The 24221-nt window shown below is 37.7% G+C and overlaps 1 protein-coding gene across 4 annotated transcripts in view; it reads right to left on the bottom strand.

Annotated features, from left to right (window-relative positions):
- The window catches only part of kcnh2b (potassium voltage-gated channel, subfamily H (eag-related), member 2b), an 89688-nt gene that overhangs the window by 40792 nt on the left and 24675 nt on the right, over positions 1-24221 (bottom strand). For 2 of the 4 annotated variants that reach the window (XM_077735571.1, XM_077735572.1), the window contains 4 exons: positions 2423-2578; positions 1228-1441; positions 568-884; positions 277-488 (listed from right to left, as the gene is read on the bottom strand). In XM_077735571.1, the coding sequence (XP_077591697.1) occupies positions 277-488; positions 568-884; positions 1228-1441; positions 2423-2578 (899 nt within the window). Of the gene's footprint in view, positions 1-276; positions 489-567; positions 885-1227; positions 1442-2422; positions 2579-3204; positions 3303-17363; positions 17685-24221 lie in introns of those variants that run through there. The other 2 variants (XM_077735573.1, XM_077735575.1) reach the window with 2 other exon arrangements.

Raw genomic sequence — 24221 nt, 5'->3', positions numbered from 1 at the left:
ATCTTGCTTGTAAGAGTTTCTTGAAGGTTGGAAGGGTATGTTGTGTGATGTCTTTAAATATAAATACTTATAAAAAAGTGATGTGTACCACTAGTTAATGATATATAAAAATATAATAATTATGATGGGGTAATATGCCTTCACGATCAAGAGGTGTAGTGTATATATAAAGAGTGTTCCAGTGGAGCGTCTTAAAATGCCAACTATTATAACAAGACATATTCTGCCTCTTTCATGCTTGCCACTCATTCAAGAATTTAAAAAATGTCATCCTACCTGTGTGACTTTCTCCGTCACGTTGTGCGTTCGATCAATGAGTTTACAAGGTGCAATGATGTCCATCTCCCCTGAGGGTAGAGCGATGAGTGGATCGGGTTTGAAATCCACAAAGTTCAGGGTGATCTGAGGAATTTTGGAGATGGTACGGTACCGCATGAGGTCAGAGTCGGACGTGGAGTTCAGTATGTTGGACTTACTGTTCACTGCACCTGGAGACACGTCAATTACACAAAGTTGATTAGTAGTTATCAAAAAAAAAGCATTGATTTTTGTACAATTCTCTCTTACCAGTGCTTCCTAGTCGGACACTTGCCCTCCTATTTTTCCGATCCCAGTCAGGCCTCATGGCCTCAATCTCATCGACAGAAGATGCACGCCTCATGCTGTGGAAGCTCTCTCGAGAGCGGCTGCGCGATAACGAACAGTTTGAGCCAGAGGCGTCTTGTTGGAGGCTGAGGCGATGGTGGGGTGCTACGCAAGGGGACGACTGGGTGAGGGGCCCCGACAGGTGGGTTACAGAGTGAACTGGTGGTACGGGAGACACTGAGTCAAGTAAAGTGCGTTGGTCCTCAAGGTGGTCTTCTGACCAAACTTGTAGAGATGACCTTGATGAAGAGAAAAACAAATGTTTTAGGAAGCTGATATTCAATTAGAACTTGCATTTTCATTTAGATCACACAAGATGGTAACATATTTCAGCATAGTTGCTTTAGAACATATATTTAGAGGAACACCTTGCATACATCAGCAGTTTGATTGGATGCTCCCTTGATATGTGATGTCATAATATAATAAGCTGATAATTGCTTTTAATGTCAATGATTCCCCCTTTGATTTCTCTTAATGACAGGTATCTTTTACACTAGTACTACTATAATGTATTGTGGGTCAGCAGTTTACTCAAATAAAAAGAACCCTCAGTGCATCATCAACACTCTTTGGATCTACCTGTTTTCACTGATGTGATCCGTGTGATCTGGTGGTAAAGGGGGAAGAGGCAAGAACTCCCCCAAACCGAGGGATTGGTGACAGTGGCCGACTGGGTGCACTGGTAGAGGTGTTGCAAATGGGATCTGACCAGACTCGGCGTCATTCAGAGATGTTTTACTATTGGAGAGGGAGCGCAGTAGGGGAAGACGCAACTTGAAGCCCCTAGGACGACCTGATGAAGAAGAATAAGCGGAAAATTAAAAAAAATACATACATATATAAGTATATATAGATATACGGAAATGAGAGCAAGAGCTTGACAAAGAGAGCAGATTTCAACAGGATCATGTTGAGCTGTAATAGGCTTTAAGGTGGAATTTAGGACAGTAACATTGATTACATTTTAACTCCAAAGTTCACGACATGACTTGATTAAATATATTATTACAATGATACTACAGCTTCCTCCTGTTATCGCTGTGGAAGATTGAGTTCACAGACAGTACAGGTCAAACACTATTTAAAAAAAAAAGAATAAAAAGAGGTTTCAAATAAATCATCTCAGTTTGTTGTATATATGTGGCCACCTGTTGTTTGTGTTGTTAAAAGAATTCATCAGGGTGGATTAAACTGGTGAATAAATATCACGTACAGTTGTGATGTTTATCTATTTTTTCAGCAATCCTTGTAAGACGAAAGGGTTATTTGGGGATTTATCAAGATAGAATAATTGATTATTTCTATTTGAATATGAACAAATGTCCTGCATAATCTTCAAAAGGAGCAAAAATAAATTCAATTGAAAATGTTCTTTTACATTTAAATGATACTGATTATCCTGCTTAAAATAAAGAGACCTTAGTAGTACCGTAGTAGATATTTTCAACCCAAAAAATAAATACAATTATTATGTAGGAATTCCAAATTTTGAGGCAGGCTATTATTATTTATTTAAGTTTTTTTTTTTTTAATTTGAGGAGTTAATAGGCTTTTCCTTCACATGTTGAATTATTTTTATGACATTTCAATTAGAAGGTGTTATGATGTGAGATTACTTCAAAAATGTGTATTCTGAATGTGAATAAAGTGCATTGTTAATGAAGTACTCTTTTTGAGTAGAACATGCTGTGAATTAAAACAGTTGCAATACATCAATTGTTGCAAAATGAACCTGAATTATTTTATCCAATAGCACAATGAATTCATGTCATACCAGTGACAAGCCAGGTAGGAAGGCGATGGTTGAGCTCCTGTTTGTTTCCACACAGTGTGTCATCACTCATGACCTCAAAGTTGAGAATGAACATGATCACCATACCATCTTCATTTTTCACGGGTACCACATCCACCATACAAAGGAAGCACTGACCTGCAGGAGCACACACACAAAAAAAAAAACGTCACTTAAACCAATTGCAATCAGCAAAAGCTTTTACCCCGGCCATCTTATAATAGGGAAGTGCATGGATTTAAAATTCAGGCACCTTGCAGCCAAATGGTAGAGATGATCAACCTATTTTAAAGCTTGCTTGGCTGCAAATGTATGTTTACATTTTATAGTCTGGTGAATGACACTTTGTGGTATGAAACTACAACTTAAAAAATTATATGAAATACTTGACCACAGGAATTTAAGGTGTATTTTGGAGGCCAGCTTTTTCATTCATCAGAACAAGTATGAACATGTCAGAGTAAAATAGGAAATAACAGACAAAATACTATTATAATAATAATAAATTACCACTTTTTTGTTGGTAAACTACAATAAGCAGTAAGAAGAATTAAAACAGGTCAGTATAGGCCTAAACGTACCATAATGGATGCAAAACAGATGCTAAAAGTGTCTTAAGGAAAAATATCGCTACTATAGAGACAGTATCTCGACAATTGCTTAGTCCCTGGAGACAATTAAATGTACAAAGTTTTCAATTAACCCGACATATCTTATCCACACAAGCACTTTCATACCTGCCACTAATGTTTCATCCCTCTTACCTGAATAGTAACGCTAAACGATCATCTCCACAAGTGGCAACCTCAACGATTCTGACAACTCGGGTAGGATCTCACAACCGATGCAATGTCAGTCATTCATATCGCATCATAGTTTGAGGAACAAGCCGAAATCGGATTGGACGGCGGCGTAATCCCCGTAAAGGAGGGGGGAAATATGAAACATGGTGAAAACCAAAGGATTACACCATCTGGCTGTATCTCACAGAGAGCATGTGCATGGACACGTTTGTCTATGTAGACGCTTATGTGTTCATGTGTACGTATTTGCAGAGGCTCACGTTCATTCATGAGCTTTTGGGTCATCTCTAGTCATGCCTGGATTCATTAACAGCTGCCTTTGGCCATGCTTTAATAGCTGGAGGTGTCACTGCATGTTCTAAAGCCTGTATGCCACCTGTTCGGATTTAATCGCAATGTTCCTTGATGGAATAAAAAAATGGAAAAACTAGACTATTATGTATTATGCTTGAAAACTGTCTGCATGCCATTTGGAGAGTGGGAATGTCACTGTAAAGTGAGCAAATATTACTGAGATTTTGTCTGTTAAGAAGGCTGAAATTGTCTTTGGACAGGTTAACCTTTGTTTAAAGTTCATATTTTGACAGGGAACATAGCAGTATTAGCATATAAACCCCATAAGAAAAACAATGGAAGAAATGTAATAAATCTGACTGGAATATTAGTTTAAATAACTATTTAAAAACAAAATAAGGACAGTGGCTAAACATAATAGGTGTAAAGTCAAGGTAACGAATGGTCATAATTAATTATTTTACATGGTTTCCTTTGGAATTTTTGTAATTTACTCCATTGGACATAAAAGCTTCAGATTATATTTCAAAAGAGCAATGCTGTCTCTCCCTTCTGTATTACTTTCTAAGAGAGCAATGGACATGTAGTGAGATTTGAGGTTCAGAGAGCAAATGGCATTTCATCTAAATGATCCCCTTGGATATATTCCAATCAGTGTGCACCAGTTGGTAATCTGATTCAGTGAGTCTGATTTTCAAAAGCTAGAGATTATAAAAAAAACACTCTCAAAATGGTTATGGGGGGGAGTGCACTGTGCAAATATTTTATGAGGTCTAGTGATCCAATGATCATAAAACATTCTGCCCTTAATTAAAAGGCCAACCAAATTGTAAATCTTCAATCCTCGCCATCTGTTATTTTATTTTTGTTGTCTGGATCAAGAGGTGAAGACAATTGGCAGAGAAATCGAAGGTAGTTAAATATTCAACCCTGAGCATATGTTCACAATTTTAGAAAAGAAATAGTGGACAGAAAAGCATCAAGAGATCATTTAAATTTGAGTTTTGGAATAGATAACGTTTGGAAGATATTGTAATATTCATTAAATTTAGAGCAACTAATCATATTAGATTTGGAAAATGCTTAGGCCCAAGCCAAAAAAAAAAGGAAAAAAATATCATATTTCAATAAATATATTATCACAACAAAATAGTACCTCTACTACAAAGTACATAGCAATATAATTTTTTTAAATGTTGAATTTCCGATAAAGAAAAATGCCACTAGATGGCAGGGCAACACAAGGTGAGGATTTTTGGCCATCCAGACAGTTGATGGGCATCAGAACATTGTTGGCTCTTATGGAATAACAATTGGGAAAACAAATGAAGTGTGTTACTACTGGCTGAGTAACTGTCATAAAGTCTATAAATATGGCTTTCAACCACTTGTCCTTCGGACATGAGCTGGCATCTGTCCTCTGATAAGTGAAAGAAGATTACTCTACGATACCACTTTGAAACATAGCACATTTTTCTAGACTTCTTCTGGAATTGGAAACAGGCAAAACACAAACCAGACCTGACAAGATTTCATCAGCCACCATCACCTGAAATAGAGACAAATAACTGCATAGTGTGTTGTGTGTTTGCGTGGCCAAGTGGGATGTTGGATTTTAAATGCTTTGTCCCACTGAGTCCATATTGTTGTGGTACAATGGATGCCTCATCTTGGAGTCAGTTGGGAGAAAATTGAGACTAATGGTGATAAAGTTGGGCAGAGTGTAAGACTAATGTAATAGGCTTCCTGGAGCGTTAGTCCTAAAAAAGAAAAGAATGGGCAAGCTGGTTTTGTTTACTTTGACCTGGGGATCTAAAGGTAAACAGCAGTTTTGGGGAAAAGGTACATTTTGAGGACTTTTAGTGAAGTTCTTTCAAAAGTGGAATTCACTTTTTACAAGACTCTGGAAAGCTTACAATTTTAAGCATTTAACTGCTTTACTCACAATGTTATTATTAGTGTTCACATCCTAACTTCAACTAGTCATATTCCAATACAAAATATTCCAGTAGGCTTTTCCTGACAACCAAAAGCAGCATCATATAGTCTCTCAACTTGCTTTAATGCTCAAGAATCTTATAATTAATCAATTTTTGACCCAACTTACACCATATATGTCACATATCTCCATTCCAGACAGATATATTTATATAATGTATATATTATATGTAGGAATTTAAAGTATCCTCAGGCAATAGCTTTTGAGTTCAGTCCAAATTAAAGAAAATATACGCCCCTCAAGTCTTCACAAACTCCAAATTATGTGGCTTAGTTCCATGAATTCCTGAACACACGCTCAAAGAGACAAATGTTTTCTAGCTGTGACTCCACAATCCAAGCTCAGAGTTCCATTAGGGTCTTTTTACAAACCATTCCGTCTCTGAGAGAACACCAATCAATACTCACTCCGTCTAGGTGTTTCTACCAAAAGACGCCAAGCGAGACTGCAGTGTCAAACAAACGCCAATGAGAAGACTGCAAGCCTCCAACATCCTCTCGGCTGATGTCACATATTCTGTTATTAACAGATGAAATGTCTGCACTGCACACATGGAAAGTCACACAAATTGAGCCTGCCATAACTTTCAGTGGGGGGAAGCCTAATATTGGCAAAATTCAAAGAGCCTAATTCAAATAAAATGTATATAACTGTTATGTATGTAGATATTGTACTTGAGATTATTACTCATTCTCTTTTATAAGGCTAATTTCATGTAAGTGTCTTCATACCCTTGATATATTCCATTGTGTACAGATTTAATTATCAAGCACAGGCTAGTGAATAAAGACAACATAGCACCTGGCAAAAGGACAGAATTATATTATGTAAAATAAAGCTTTTGTATGGGTGAATGAGTACAATGGGACATGATTAATATATCAGTAATGATGTGTGCTTTTAGTCACCATTGAACTAATGGCATATACTTCATGTTCAGTGTCAAATTGTAAGTAAATGTGTTTTTCTTCCAATTGTATAGTAATTGATTTATTTGATGGAAAAGTGTATAAAGGCTTTTAATTTTTTATTCTGATTAAAGAGATTGATGGAGAGCAGGTCTTCATTTGTATGGTAAGAGATTATACAGACTATTTTGCAGGTAAACTCTGAGTCAAAAATGACTTGCTTATTTGAATGGGAAATGTCTAGGTTGTCAAGCATTGCCGTCAATAAACAGGTGTGAGAGAGGGAATAAAGTATTTGCATAGTATCTAGCCAACAATCAAATTCAGTTGACATAACATGCAGGTGTATCACATTGGTAGAGAGTACATTTTGTATTGTTTTAATAGACTTGAATTGTTTTTTTGTTTGTTTTTTTCCTCCAAACCAGTTATTATGATTTGTTGCACTCACACCAGCATTTCTCTTCTGCATCCCTTCACCAAAATATATAAAAGCCTTATTCTTCCCTGTGCACTAATTTCCTTACCCAGAGACTTTAAAACACAGTGAACCTTCACTGTACATGACTTTATAGGCCGTGTGACAGAAACCAGAATGCACTGCAACAACAAGCGCCTGAAGCTCAGCTGCTACAGCTGTTATGTTCCATATACTCAGATGGATGCTTACTTACATAAATCCTTCACATCCACACACTCTTCTAGGTCTTTCTTCATCTTGTTTTCTGACTCTTTTCCGACCCCGCATCCACTCCCACTTTTCACATGTTTAGCTTGGGGTGAAGTTCGACCATGAGTGATGTGTATACATTCATAATCCATATGTACTTGAATGTAAACATAAAAATGACTGAAAATGTGCTTTTTTTTTCCTCCAAGCTCACCCAGAGCTTTAATCTAGTAGGAGGGTGAAATTCCACTGGTGAGATCATTAATTGTGACAAAAGTGAGAAAAATCCCAAAGGCAAGCCACTGCCATCGTGTACACTGGGCAAAAGGTACAATTTATTTTTGGACCTCAGGGTTCAAGAATTGTTCTTATTCAAGCCTTTCATAAAATAAAATGTCTCCCAAATGAAAACTTGGGTGACAAAAATCAGCATTTTTTCTCTTATTTATCCATTTTCTTCCTCATTTATCCTATTTTATGGCCCTTAATTTCATCCATAATCATGAATCATAACCAAAACAGTGTGACTCGACAGGTTAAATTTTCAAAGTGAAAAATGTGTTTTAATTATGTTACCACAGCCAGCGTTAGAATTAAATAACAAACCTTTTGTATGTGGCCAGATTTGAAGCTGTAACATCTAAGCATCAGGTGATTAATGCATAAACACTAAAGCTATAAAGCTCTTAAATGCATGCAGATCAGTTATCTACATCAGGCTCTAATTGTCTGACTTGCTTCCTCTTTGGATTCGCTCATTACTTCATGAACATTGTAGTTAATGTCACTATTCTATTTTGGGAGCCTCTAAAACATGCAACAGCTGCGGTAGATCACAGCTCGGAACAAGTGTGAACTGTCATGACTTCCATCGACTGCAACCTGTAGCCTGAAAAAGTATCTCAAGTGTGAGAACGGATGACGGGATTGGCTGTGAGAAGTAGTTGTTTCGATTTTGTTGATTTTTTTCCTAAGTCTACAATACAAGGAACGAGATTGACTGTAAATCTCTCTTCTGATACGTCCTCATATTCCATATCACATAGCTTTATTAAAAAATGCTCTTAAGATGTCATCACAGACAAGATCCAAGTAGTTCAAGGTAGTAACTGTCAAAATATTTTCCAAAATGCCATATCCAGGCAAGATCAAAGCTACAAAAAGAAGAAACGGAAATATTCTGTTTTCAATTAGTTTCCCTGACTAACAGAATGTGAAAGTTTATGATCTTGTGTTAATGCATCTTTAAATTTATCGGTTTTCTATGACTGCACACGATGAAACTAATCTCCGATAAAGTAGAGCATTCGCCTGTTCATTGAACAGAGATATTTGTGCATATCGGTTTCCCATTATGCACCGATAGATACAATAAGTACCACGATGAACATGAGAAAAACAGGGTGCAGGTGCATGCACTGTTGTTTAGCATTTTAGTGGGCATAACAAATAATCTCAGAGGGGAACACAGTACATACTCTCTACAGTCAGACACCCAGGGACTGCACGCACAATGAACATGGGGCACACACACTTCAAATTACCGTTGTGCTGCCAAGCATGGGCACCATTACAGAATCATCATGATGAAAAACAAAACAAAAAAAACCCTAAAACCCACAGGGTGACTGTCAAAGTAGAATTTAAAACTATGCTATGAGTTTTTATTTGGATGACACATTTTCCTATTGAAAGGTAAAAGGTGGTGGCTTGTAAAAAAATCATAAATAAATGGATATTCTCTTTGCATCCATCAAAAATGAAATAGTTTTTACTCTTAAAAATAAATGACAAAGATCTAGACTCTAGAGTGCAAAGAAGAGAAGACAGTACTACCAGAGGAAGACTGACTATACCCCCACTAGGTTTGAAAATGAAGAAGCCTTTAGTGAGATGAAGTCTTCATGTAGAACAGTGCAATTAAACAATTATCAATGTCAATGATAGCCCTGCAGAATATCACACTCACTATCCGATATATGCAGAGGGACCAATTTAATGGGAGCAATTACCGGCTGTAGGCAACATTAAGATGAGATGCGGTCACGGTTCTGCTCCTTGAGACCCCCCCTCCCCAATGTTTTTCCCCATTCGGTTCAATTCCTCCCCCTCCGTTGCCAACCATTACTTTTTTCCTTCTTTTACAACGCAATGCATCTCTCCCACTGCTTTTATATCCATATTTATAGTTTTAGGTGTTATCAAACTTCACTCTGACTGCAATATTGGATTTTGTTTTATAAGTTTTCAGCTTGATTTCAACGCTGCAGGTGGAGTGAAGGTGTTTAGGGAGAAAAACAACATAACTGCCTTTTTTAAAATCAATCTGTGAATGCAACATTTATGGAGTTGACTAATACCAAATAAAAGTAGTGATTTGCCATGTTTAGTAGTATGTTAAACTAGACATATGAGTCTTGGCCCTTGGTCCAGCCCAGTTTCATTCCTAGCGATGACCCTGCTTTCCCTCCAAGACCGCAATTACTTAAATCAAACAGCTCGCTGGCTCCATGCTTGACTGAGCTGGTCTCATTCTGTCACTTGTTGCATCTTTTACCAGGAACCCGATACACAGAGCAAGATAAGGTGGCAACTTGTGGTTCTTCTTTCGTGATCGCCCTTCCTTATTTTTACTCTCCTAATGCACAATATTTCTTTTTTCTAAAAGCACTCAAGTCCAGGAGCTTTAAAAAAAGGCAATGAATAATGCACATTTGGACCAATTCCTATTTTGATTCCCACTACACCTTCCAAGCATTGAGTTACAGTCTCAATACTTGAAGCAAATCCTATCTTCCATCCTTTGAGGATTAAGACACACTTAAAAGGCAATCATGTCAAAAGCTCTTGTCTATTTTGGACACGAGCCAGCCAGGGTCATAAGTCACCAGCATGAAATGGCCCAGATAATGGTGACTCTGATTGCAAAAACGCAACTTGACCCTCTTGTCTAGGCTTGATGAGTCACGGTACTTTTCGCCGATCTCATCTTGCGCCATGCGTTCCACATTGAGTGACAGTTCCGAGAGTGTGTGCCTGGACCGTGTGTGTCAGCATTACTCGAGTGAGTGCTCTCTATGCCATCATCCCTTCTCTGGGGCAAGTAACATGGCAGTGCCGACCCTGTGCCCATTTGACAGAGGCCTCAGTTGGCATCTGTCAATCAGTGGCACCCTCCATTAGCCTACTGATGGCGTGACCTCGGGCCATTACACAGTCCCTTGCTTCAGCATTTTTTCACCTTAACAGCCTATGCATGAACACATATATGAGAGAACACGCACAAAATTAAGATGCGAGCCGTTAACCTTGGAAAGTGGTGACTTAGACTTGTGGCTCGTGTGTCATGATGACATCTTGAAAAGAACCTGACATCTGCTTTAGCCTGTCAGACCGTCGTCTTCTCTGCCCTCCCTCAACTCTCTGAGGGTTATGGTTAATTCATGTGGTGCTTAGCTTTTAGGGAAGTGGTAGTCAGTAGGACCTCATCTCATTGATTCAACCTGGCCATAGTTCAATGATAACCAGGGCACAGATTAATCTGAGACTTTATGGACCTGGAAACCTTGCCAAAGCCATGGACCACCTTCTCTCTATCTCTGTTATTTGTAAATCATTTGTTGATATAAAAAAGGTGAAACTCTGTTTTTAGGGGTTCCGGATAAAGATCTGTGAAGTGACGCAATGCAATCCTGCTCCCATTAGTCTGGCACATCCAGCGTTATTGCTGCAGAGGTCATTTCACCAATCAATATTTGCTCTCTCAAAATTCCTGCTGCCCATACACAGAGGCCAAATAGTCATGTAGAGCTGACACAAGTACAATCCCACTTATCTCTCCGAATCGATTCATTTCATCAGCCAGTAAACAGAGACATCAATGTGTTATTCGACGACACATGTTGAGGCGCCTTGCCTGACTAAGCCACTTAAACGGCCCACAGCACTTAAACGATAGAACAGCAAGTCAATCATGCAGATTTAATTGAAGAAGAAACAAGGGGGTCCCGCTTTCAATCTGAAGCCATTTAAATTAAGGTGACAAAGCAGCTGCTGATCACTGGCGCAGAAATAATGAGCAGACCTGACATGTTTTAATTTACAAGTGTGTATCCATGTGGAGCTAATCTGTTTCAAATTACTGGTAAGGTGAATCTTTTGGTGTAGTTTTAAAATTGTTATGTTCAACATGATTGTCCAATCAAACAATGTGTTGGGAGAAGCCATTAAACTATTTTGGTATTTTATTTTTTTACAAATGGCATTTTATTGAGTTTAAAATCCTTATTCCATTTACATTTAAACCATTTTACGGTTCCGTGACACTAACATACGTTCAATCTGTCCTTTAGTCCTCTTCCTCAATGTAATCAATGGGAACATGTGTTAATGTGTGTTTACTTCACAGTTGATTGGACCATCGGCTTCACTGCTAGGCCAGTCTGTCTATTACATTTACTGGCAGAACACGTTGCTTTGGCACGTAGAATGCAGAGATATTCACACTTTGCAGGACTGTGTGTTTCTTTTTGAGTTTTTCATCTACTATTTCTTTTCAGATTTAGGACCCAGCCATGAGTCATAGATATGCGAACATGTTTTTTTTTTTTATCAGTCTTATTGTTAAGCAAGACTACTTGGAAGACAAAATGCAGACAATTTAATCAAAACTGCATTTTTAAGCCTCTATTTTAGCCTGTATTCCTAGTTAAAAGCACAAGTTTACTACTACAGGGTGAAGGATGTGACAAACTGCTGGAAAACCTCTAACCTTTCAATTCAAAATTAGTAGTCATTTATTTCAGAGAAAATAAAAATCAGGCTCTCAAGATCAATGAGTATATATTCCTAGAATATATCTACCATATTCCTTATGATCTGTCCTTAAATAAGCACAAAAATATATCTTTAAAAAGTATATACACATCCTCAATAACAACATGACCACCAAATTCAGCCTGTATCAAACAGCAAACAGATAAAAATGTTAAATTTGCATGACTAACGTCAAGAGAACTATAAAACAATTGCCACAAGGATGTTTGAAATGATTAACATTAGTGCAGACAATGGAAGGTTAGCATTTGCACTTGTTTTTTTTTTTGTACTTGGTATTTTCGAGTTATCCAGAAGGTTCTCTCAGGTATTATGCCACAAAGCACACAGAGACCTGGCGACTGATACCCAAAGGCACTAAGTAAATGTCAAAATCCAGAGGGCTGAGGTGTTGTGGCTGCCTGTATAATGAATATGTCCAGTAGGGAAAGCCTCTTGGTTAAATACATCATCAAGGTGCTGTCAAATGAAAGTCAACATCAATAAAAAGCTATCCTCATATTATAAGGGGGACAGAAACCTAGTCTTTTAATGACGTCAACAGGCTCTGCTTGCTAATATATTTATCTTCAACAATTCAGAAGAAAATTCTGTCTTTCCACATGTTTCATGGATTTAATAACAAATCATAAACATGAAACATTTAAAATGTAAAGTCCATGTTGAAAAAAACACATACACACACAAATGCAATCACGGCTTATATCCAAGCTGCAATTACCATTCAAAATCGTGTATGTACTAATCAAGCAACAGAAAATTGGTCTTCCAAACAAGGACAAGGGTCTAAGAGTTTGAAAGGAAGAAATTTCCCGAGAGACAGCACTGGTCGAATCCAATTTCCCCTCAAGATTAACAGACCATTTACCTAAATTATAATTCAAGGAGACAGCTGTGATGAGAAGAGCTTATGTTCTCTCATATATGACAGTTAAGTTGTAATAAATCCAACAATTGTGGATCAAGAATTGTGTCATTTACCGGAAGAAAGAAGTAGGAAAAAAAACAATGTAAAATCAATGCAATTGATCACTTAGACTACAAGTCTCATGCAATGCCAATTCATACTTTTAATTCATACAAGTTCAGATTGATCCATTCATCTTCAGAGCCGCTTATGCCACACGATTTATAACCAGCGATTGGGACATTTCATTAATAAGGCCCATGCTATAGAGTCATAAAGAGCACATTTGGACACTTTTGACAAGTCTGTCTGCACTCGAAATGAGTATTTATTATTAAGAGGTGGGTCTCCATGATTAAAACTTCTACTGTATATGCACCATCCTTCATGCAGAGAATTAGCTATGACCTTTTGGGACGCATTTATGCCTGCTCCTTCCTGATTGAAGTTTCTGAACCAAGATTTAGAAAATAGGGTGAACAACAACAACATAAATAAAAGACACCATTATTATAGTCTAATGTGGACATTGATCTTTTTAAGAACAACACACTGATTGAAAACGTCTAAAACTAAACTAGAATGAAAACTTTAGAACTATGACAACATTAGTTGGTGTATGGCTATTTGTTACCAAGCTGCAAAATTTTCAGCATTTTTGTGTAATGACGTTGAAAGAGTCACAAGAAAACTAATCATAAAAAAAAGCTGAAATCATCCTGTAAATCATGTGATTCACACTATATGAACCATATTTTGATATCCTGGTTGAACAATTTGGGATAATAAAGGCAACAGACTGCAAATGCTAAAAAATGGCAATAACTATTTATCACCAACGTTATTTTGTGCTAACATGCCGTATTAATATCAAGAGTGAAGTGCATTTGAGGATACTGACAAACCAGTTTAGGAGTAGATCTGTATGGTAGCATCTTGGTAATATCAGCTGAGAGTAGCAAACTGCAAAGCAATAACTTATATACACGACAGCTGTGTGCTAGAGGGTGTCCTTTTTCCAACGCAATTGAAGATGGTTTGCTGAGATTAATTCAGAGGGAGAGAAATCACTTGGAGGAGTCGTAGCACACAAAGTTTACAGTACTTCAACTCAAAACATTGATCTGTCCACATCATCTTGAATAGAAATTTCACTTTAATCTACATCGATTTGTCTGACAAACTCCTGGTTATGCCATAAAAAGTCACAATTCTAATTTCAATGAAATGTATGGGACTTTTACTTAAATAATAATGCCAAAGGGTCTCATAAGCAATTGGCTTTAAAGGTTGGCACCATCTAAACTCACAATGAGGAATTATAACGTAGTGTAGATAATACCATTAGTGCATACACTGAATGGTACTTATGATTATCTTCTGTCTTGAGGCTTTTCTCCTATCCTCAAAACATGTTTCTTTAGCTTAATGATAGTCTTTAAATGTAGGTTGTTGGTTGAACGTTCGGTATGTACCCCTGGCCCTTGTTTCATAAATCAGATTGGGTAGGCTGAGCTTGCCTGACTCTAATGAGCTCATGCGCAAGAAAAGATGGATTCTCCAAGCACATAAAAATGACAACGCACATGTGTCTTCCTTGCTCCATACAGAGATAAGAATGTGTTTAACATGAACAAAATCTCTTTAGAAAATTAGAATGTGTCGATTGTGAATTTACAGATTAAATGACAGAATGGTCTCTCACTAGTTTCTGACTCATTCAATTTCATAAAAGTTCAAAAGGGATTAGTATAGTTTCATTTTGGTGAGGTTATACATTGGACGCTATGAGCCAGAGGGGGGAAATAATTCAGCTTAGTTTACAAAGGAAAAGCCACTTTAATGACTGTCATATTTGAGGTAATTAATAGCAAGTAGCCCTCGAAATAGCTTTTTTTCTGTGGCCAATTACCCAGAGACAGCTAACTCAGCTTGCTATCCTCCATTTTCTTATCTTTTTTCTTTTGCTGCTCTGTGACATTTAGAAAAATAAGGTTTAATGGGGTTTTTAGAATAAATGTCCTCATATTCCTTCTCTATTGTTTCAAATGTGAGACTATGAGACTTAAGGACAAGACCTGCTTACAAAGGGCACACATGCGTTATATCCAAATAATGCCTTAAAAAGCCAACTAAAACATAAAGAAGTGTGTTAACTTGTTAAATATTTCACCCGCTGCCCAAATGTCAAGCTGAAGCCAATTTGATTTCAACAATTTTTCTTCAAGTGTCAAAGAAGTCATTGTTTTTCAGTATGAAAACAATTCACCAAGGTAATGAACCAGTAGAAAATGAGTGTTGGTTTGATTTTTGACCTGAGGAGGTTTTACATATTCAGATCCCGCAAAGCTTAAGCCTTCTGTCAGTGCCTCCCTCTCCCCAATCCTTAAGGTGAATGACTGGACTGAATGGGGATGAGCTGTGTTCAGCTTGGTGGAAGCTGAAGGTGAAAGCCAGTCATCCTGAACTGTACAATTAAATCAGAGAGTGGCGACATGAATTGGACGCAGCCTTTGGGAGCAGCAGATAAATGAGTAGGTGGCTGCTTCAGTAGGATAAAGAGACTTTATGGATTATGGAGGGCCTACCAAAGCAAAGAACAGAGAGACAAAAAGGTAGTCCTTCAGCTCTACACAATCACCTTGACCTCACCTTTAATGAACCTATCAGAAGTGCCCGATTGGCAAATATCTTCTTTTGAAAACTACTTTTTCCCCCTCTTTCTTTCTCTCAAAAATGTTCATTATGTTCCCTTACTTTCGTCCATTTACAGTTCACCCTGTGACCTCTCAATGGACATAATCAACTCCATCTACTTTCAAAAGGCTGGGAAATTAGACTGAGTTTGCATGATAAATATTATGGAGCAAAAAAGACACAGTGTTAAGCCCTTAGTTCACTGGGTCACCCCCTCTTAATGAACCCTAAAGACCAAATTTCTCATTAAGAGCCAACTTCACAGTTGAAAAAAGCATTAAAGGCCAACACTCATTACACGAAGGGTGTACACGGAAGCACCTCTGACATTAAAGTTTACCTACTCAGCAATGTACTGTCAATGGTCCCAATTACAGTTCAAAATACATTACCTCTAATTACTGTAATTCTTCAACCTTGTTATAGTTTGTCTGTTTGCTTTGTTCTTTACAATTGCTGTAGTGAATGCGTTATTTTAACACAGTATGGCGTCAATGCATAACGTTACACTGTATTTTCTCAATGTTTTAGTTGGCTGCATTGTTATAGATTTAAACTCATACACAGTGTATGGTACATTTCTTAAATCTACCACTCCTCTCATTCTCTAGAAAGTTTGCATTACTCAGTCAGCCTTGTTAGCGAGATAAGGTTTTAAGTATCCTCCCGAGTTCTCACGAAACACAACTTTTCAGGCTCTCCCTGCGGATGTTTCGCTTCATTTCAGCCAGGGCATAAACACACATTTTAGCACCTACGCCAAACCCCTCACATAAATTTACCCCTCCGTAGAATCAGCATTTTCCTATGTTTACTGTGCGAATACACTCGATATATGCTTTGCATTAAAATGATGTTGGGTTTTTGTATGTTCTTGGAGAAGCACATATATGACATTATCATTCATATCTAAGAATGTTGTAATTTTTTAGACCACTCCTTAATATTTTAGTGACTTTCACCGCATTTCATAAAAGCAAACATGATTTAAATTGAAGCTTTCCAGTTACTTGGGATAAAAATAAGCATGGAATTCATTTCTGCCTAAAAAAAATCCAGGGCAAGTAGCTGCAAGATGGTAAAGTGAGAAAATTACCATAGGATGGAGCAAGATGTCCATTAACAAGAGATGGGTCTCTTCATTATGATTTGAAATGTTTGTTGATGCAGAGGCAATTGCTGAAAGCGAGTCTGCCAATGCCGCATTTGGGCATTGTGAGCTTCTGAAACATTACCAGAAGGTTTCTTTAAATTAGACTGAGCCTCACATAACAGCTCACAAGAGAGATAATAAGGTGAGAACACCGAAAGGAAAGAATAGTGATGGACCTGGAGGAGTCAATATATACAGCAATTCACCCAATAGCCAACTGATTCAATTATGGGCTGACATTAGAGTGAAATCCAGGCTGGGGGTAAGCATTGTTGAATTTCACAGTTGGCAGGACCACATACTGCGGTGAAAAGACATAAAAGTCTTGGCAGCCAATATAAGGTGTATATATGGGAAAGTCAACTCAAATTTAGGGAAGAAGGAAAAGAAATACATTTTCCTGTACCAAGTTGCCCATAATGCTTTCTGTATACAAATGAAGTTATGAATCAACATTTATATGAGTAGAATGATATATTACACATCTAGAATAACTGTGTACTGTATATAAGGACATAGATCAGTGTTATAAAACTGTAAAGTTTAAATATAAAGGAACACTGGCTATGAATTGTAGGTAATTTTAAAAAAAAAAATCAATTTATGTGTACCTATAAATATACAAAAGCTGAAAAATGACTTAGAGTAATGCTTACTAGCAGAACTGCAAGCCTGAAGAGTCCATTCAAATACTTCCATCAGGTGTCCAAAGACAAGTTCTCTCTAAGAGTGAAACAAGTGTGCCCTATGACACTTTAGCTGTTCACTGATTAAGTGATGGATGGCTGAGTAGAAGTGGTTGACTGATACAGATGAGAGTTGTAATGGCTCTGACAGAGATCCTTTGGAGCAAAGCTTAAAGAAAGCACTAAATGAATCTATACAGGCATGATACATGGATATTTTGCTCTGTGGGGACAGAACAGGAAAAACAAAGCTTGAGCCATCTTCCTATTGTCATACATTGACATAGCTGTCAACTGAAAGAACAACAAAACAGATGGCAATCCTATCCAGTCAAAAAGGTTAAGAATTTCATTCCATTACCATGTGCTTCGACCCAGTTGTTGACATAGAATACTTGCTGACTTTCAAAGACTAAATTAACTGAATGCAAAGGTCACAAAGGGGTCAGTCGATGACAAGCAATGATGTTTCAATTGTCCATTCTCTTCTTAAATCAGTCTTTGATTTGTGACTACCTTTACATCAATGGCCACTTGACCCCTCTCAGAGCTGAGGCAGCATACTGAGTTGCTTTCAGGGAAGGGGTCACTGTACTTATTTGAAGCGTAATGCATGGTTGGGCTGAGGCAGCTGCTCCCAAAGTCCATTAACTCACAGACCTCAAATCCACAGTCCAAGTTACATTTTCATGGACTCTGTTCACCTTGAGTCTGATGTACTTTGTATTAGAGAAGGGGAAAAAAATGTCTGTCTTGCCTGACAAAATTATAATTATGGATTTTACACTTGCAAACAATAATTGTATGTAGTTTATGCATTTTCCATTGAAATAGTATTTTACATTTCAATTATAAAACCCATAATGCATTTTTGCTAGATTTTAAAGAAAGAATGTGCAATCATATAATGAAGTTATCTGTTAATGCTCTTCTAAAAAGGGCCTTAGATCACAATTTTTCTTTTACATATTTCTATTAATAACAAGCTGATTTAAAAGCACTGCATGTATTTCCAAGGGGAAATAAAAGACATTTTTGGAGAACTTTGGCAGAAGTGCAGAGAGGCACAGTTGATGAATTACAATTGATTTAACTCAGCATTTGTCCAAAACCAGGTGAGAGACTACAATATAAGGGTGGGAGTAAGAGTTATTTTGAGCAGAGAGGAACACCACCAACCCCCTACTAGGCTTTGATTAACTGGTGGTACCCCAAATACCATGTAATGATGCATGTGCGTTTTTGTAACAGTCGATACATAAAAGGAGATAGCAATTGTGCCAACAATGAAAGTCTGTAGAGGTAGTTTGTCATCTTTGAGTGCAATTGTTTTGAAAACTGATGTTGCGGCACTTTAGTTTCTGTTTCAGGGGAATTTTATCAATACAAGTTGGTCTTATAACTACTGTTACACAATGACTTCAATGAAAGCAAGTAGAAAGCAAGAAATGTATACAATATGGCAGTCTTTTGAACATATTGTACCAATGAAATTATAACCAGAACGCATTTGTTGGCCCTATTAAAGAATAGAAAAGATTGGGCAACATTATGATGCTTAGAAGCGAACTGATTTTAGAATAAGGCATATTATGAGGCTATTTCAACGTGATTTTCAGTAAGTGCCATGTGGGGCTTAAAGTCAATACCACAAAGTAACTTGGATTGCTTCTTCATCTTATCACTGTGACCTTTCCTTGTAAAGTATATCTCAATTAAATCCTTGTGCTTCCCAGAAATCTACAACTTACATCTTGAGTCTCTACCGTGGCACTTAATCTAAACCCTTTTTTTCTGTGTTATACCAAAATAAATAACATCATAAAATATCTCGAGGCCTCCCTATTTCAAATTTTAAAAAAAAAAGTGTTTTCATTGCACCTCACAAAAGCGAAAACAGTTTGTAGGTTCATATTGTACCTATCAATGCCTGTCAACCTCCACTGACTGTAATAAAAATGGAAGGGGGGTGATCTGTGATAGGAATCATGTTCCATGTCAGAAATATGAACACTACTGTTTTCACTTTTCTGTTAAGGGAGAGCTACAAGACAACCTACTGTCATCCACTATTATTGCCTCCTGTTGTCTTTATTTGCGGTGAGAATGGGGAGATGCGAGGTGGTGTTCAGCTTCATAGAAAAAGAAAAAAAAAAGATGGAAGAACACCATCATCACCCTGCAGGAGGGACAGAATGGAGAAGAGGAAGAGCAACAACAAAAGAAGATGAGTGGGAGAAAATAGGTGTAAGAGCCTGCTGATGAATAAAATGCTTTTACAAGAGGAAATGTGCGTATGTGTTTGAGCCATATTTACAAAGGAAAGAACATGCAATAAGTACCAGCCAATTACACCTACAATTTTAAATAGAATATATTGTTGTCATGCCATTAGCCATCTACTTAGGGTGATTTTTAGCTCACTTTCTTGGGTTGAATGAGGTGATGATTTGCCAACAATGTGCAATATATAAGATATTTACACAAGTGATTATTTGGGATATGACTGATTGCGTATCAAAAAGATTTTTGTCAAGATAAAATAGAAATATTTTCTGTTCAATGGCAATGACCATTTGTTTAACACTTTCCTGACCATAGGGAAGGCTTTACAATGCAATCAGTAGAGTGTATTGCCTCTGATGATTGTCTATTTCCCAGATTATATTAGTATTGGACAGCAAATGGGCCAATGCTGGAAGCAATTCCAATCTTTCTCCACAGAGAAAATGTAACACTCCATCAACATTGTAGACTCAGAGTCGTCTGGGTGCCCACAGAAAACGGGATGTATTTATCTGCAGGCTTTAATGCAGATGGCAGATAAATGAGCACCAATAAGGAAGCAAGAAGTATAATAATATTCTTGCTGCAAACACAGGAGTGGCCATAAACCTGTATAATCTTGTTTGGGGAGTTCTTATCATTAATAAAGTGACCATTCAATTTAAATTAATAGCGATGCATCTGTCCCACTAAAACAGGAAGGAAAAGCCTTTAAAGTTGTATTCATGTGCAGGTGACATTTTTTCCCAAATGAGCTGGGGCCTGTACTAATTATGGGTGGAGATGGTAACAAACTTTTATTAATAATTAAATGTGCCATAGTACATTGAGGCATAAAAAAGGGGAAGTTTAATTATTTCCCACTTGTATTTTTAATTAAATGCACATGCCATTACAGCACCGGCCTGTGTTATATACTACAACTAAAAATGTGATGTATAATTTACTTTACTTTTTTATTCATCACCGTAAAACTGCATTTAATGTGGTCCTTTCCTAATTTACGATTCTAAGCTTTTATTTCTGGGCTACAAAATTTACCAAATGCAGCATAATAGAAGAGTATCCCAGAAATAAAACAAGACAAATGAGTTACAAAAACAATGGAGTCCTATAAGATAGGCAAATCCTAAATCATAGTACAGACTGCAAATAATACATAATATGAAAATGCGCTCCCTACAAGATTCTATCTGCTTAGCTGTTTGCTGCACTAAAAAAAAAACGGTTCAGTAATGACCTTTGGGAATCTTTTTAGACATTGTCAATCAAAGAACCTCGATTAGGTGTCAAGCAACCACTTGGCAACCATATTGCCGCAGCCCGTTTGGGCCCTGAAGTGACACAAGGATACCGACTCTGACAAGTGTTTCGTACTCAGGCACAATCTCATAGACAGCCTTGAGGCGGAGGTTCCATTAGTTGAATCCCAAGCCAATGCTATTGTTAACAGTACTGTGGAGTCAGCTTTTTAGTTGACACGGACTTGATAACACACATACAAAAACACACTTCTAGGACAAACAATAACTTAGAATAATACAGGAGTAAACAACTCACTGGCTCCACATCCATCTTTTTGTGAAAAGTCCATTGGGAGAGAGTTAGGGTGGTGGGGGAAACGGGTGGCAGAGCAGAGAACACAAATGATGACAGGATAGAGCAATAACTCGCTAGGTCGACAGATTGACACTGCTGACGTTTCATCAAAACAGTCCAAATGATTTGACAAGATGGGAAAGTTGAACTTTTCAAGAAATGATGACCAGTAATTCGCACTTTGGGAAGCCGTGTGATATCGCTGCAACATCATCAAGAAAGTCTTCACACTGCACATCCTATGTTGCCTGGCAACATCAGAGCTTTTTAAAAACAGCCAGTCAGCGAAAGATTTGATATAGACAAAGGCTACAATGAGGAAAACATATTTTCAGGGAAAACAGTGTGCTGAAATTTATAGCTTTACAATAAAATAGCGTTCAAAAATGGACATTGGGAAGCTCGTTACAATGAGCAAAGCAATCACGTCATCTTCGACTTCTGCTCAAGTGGATTGCTGTGAGAGCAGGATGTGTTTCACCACATTTGAGAGCACTTTAACAGGATTTTGGCCTGCTCTCAGAGATGAGTTGAAGAGCTCGATGATGTGGGAGAGAATCCCGAATAGAGCCACTCCTGAGCATCAAGAAAAACCTCTCTTTAGGTTCAAATGCCTCATGGATGACACTCGTGTAAGGTATTCCATGCATGTTTCAGAAAAAGCAAGCCTGAGAAAATCCTCTCTTGGATGAAGTAGAAAATACACTCACCGAGATGGAAGAAGACAGATGGATAAGCTCAAAATAAAACTACAAAGTCATGATGAGTACCACATCATAGAACTGCCACATAAAATGTAGTGCTGTGCAGTCTGGACAAATATACTTGCAGCAACTTTTCCCTTAGACGTACACAAGTTAGTTTTGGAAAAATTACCAGTAAAATCAAACAATTGTAAAAAGCACAGCGCGGTAAATAAGCCCATATGAGCTTCATGAACGTTCCCTATGTGAACCACTACACAAGCAATGAGCCAGTAGCTTTTTCTGGCCTTATTTATTGCTCCATCAAGCTCAATGTGAGCCATCCCACCTGTGCTCGCTGCAGGGCAGCTCATGAGAAACGCTGAAACCTACAGCACTTTGTAAAAGAAGAATGCTGAAAAGTATGAATGGCAGGCATCTTCTTGCCCTTCCTGCCCTCAGCCACACGCATACATGCACTAACAACCCTCAGGACGGGTGGCATGTGTGTCTCGCATAACCTTGAATCCGTTTCATGTCAGCGTTTGCATAATGAGCTGCTAATACATTTTCATGCCTTTGGGAGGCATAGATGTCAACAACCTGAACACTGACCATAGTTGGTCAGACTGTTACATAGAGGCTTAGCAGAGCCTTTTTATTTGTATTTTTTCCCCAAGTGTACTGACCTAAGCAGAGGAAATAAGTAGAGAAAACTGAGTAAGACACAGAGAACAAGATTAGTGTTTAAATAGGGGTGTAGTAAAAAAATGTTAAGAAAAATATTGAAACTGCAGGCAGATTCCATGAGTATTCTGAATAAAATATTTAGGTTACCTCACAGGATGAAACAACTTTTTTTTTTTTTATCAACAGATAAATACCTGTTTATTCCAAATAATGCCCTGCAACTTGCCTTGAAAAATAGTGCATAAATATCATAAATATCACCCAAAAGCAGGATAGAGAGAAAGAAATCAGATTATATGTTTTAAAAATTGCACTGTTATAAAGTTTGAGGTCCTGTTTGGAGTTAATGTCTTTGCATGGATTTTTGCTGATTTTGTCCGCTTACTTAAGAGACTGTAAATTGGATTGTGAAGTGAATTTGAGTGGGATTGCCGACGTGTGCTAAGTGTCATTAGCTGGCAATCAGTTCTATTGGTCTCCCGACATCATCTTTGTTAGGGCCGACTCACCCCTGAAAGCTATTTCGAAATGCTCCATGATTTCAGCACCATGGATCCGTGAATTCAGCACCACGGACAGAGCCAAAATTGATGACAATTACAGTCAAAAGTGGTGGGGCCCCAAATTCCAAATACATTTAGATACAATTTCTTATTTTAATCAAAACCAATAAATGTTTAAATTATGTAGTGTTTTTCAACCCAGCAAATTAATTGAGTACAGAATTCCAGTAATAAAACTTAGAAATTTCTCATCACGGCTCAAGCTTCAACTGGCATGTTGTGTGTGATTTATGTGCCAAGATGATTTGTGCTGATACAAATTTAATTACACAAGGAGTGCGACGACATTGGCAGAAGCTTCAGACCACCTGTGCAAACATGGAAGTCAGCAGCAATTAAATTTTGTGTTAACCTGGATTTCCAGCCAAAGCACATAACAACATGACGGCAAATTGTTTAGTTTATAGATATAATGTTGATGATAGAGACATATTTATTGTTAGCTTGCAGTTTAACCCAGTCTATACTGTACGTACTTCCTATACTGTAAGTACTACGTACTTTGTATGTACTTCCCAAATGTACTTGATTCATATGTATGTTTATCACATACTCCCATTATTATAAGTACATGTTTTGGAGTAACTAACCAACTGACTATGAAAACAATGCTAATTTCCAAACCACTTGGGAAATATGAATGGTTGTTAATAAGAAATGACCAAAGCTACTGGAAAAGCTCATAAACAGAGGGGCACCCAAAATGACACATGGTGCAACAGTCACTCAGTAAACGTAGGACAGAATACTCCATTACTGAGATCACCTTAAATTAATCTAATGGATAACTTGATGAGATACAAGCTCGCTGAGCCCAGCATGGAAACGTTGGCAGTGAAGTCCATCTCATTATATGGAAAAAAAATCACACACGTGCCTCGCAGATGTCATGACAGTGAAACGAGAGCGCCGCCTCAGCTTTCAGCGCCGTTTAGATGGCTACGAGACAACTGGAAAGAACGGCACTTGAGAGACCACAGACCGAGTGGAGCAAATTGGACAGCTGG

This window comes from Stigmatopora nigra, chromosome 16 (genome assembly GCF_051989575.1).
Source record: "Stigmatopora nigra isolate UIUO_SnigA chromosome 16, RoL_Snig_1.1, whole genome shotgun sequence".
Classification (NCBI taxonomy): domain Eukaryota; kingdom Metazoa; phylum Chordata; class Actinopteri; order Syngnathiformes; family Syngnathidae; genus Stigmatopora; species Stigmatopora nigra.
Note: the sequence above shows the minus strand (reverse complement) of the source record. Positions and strands in the feature narration are given on the sequence as shown.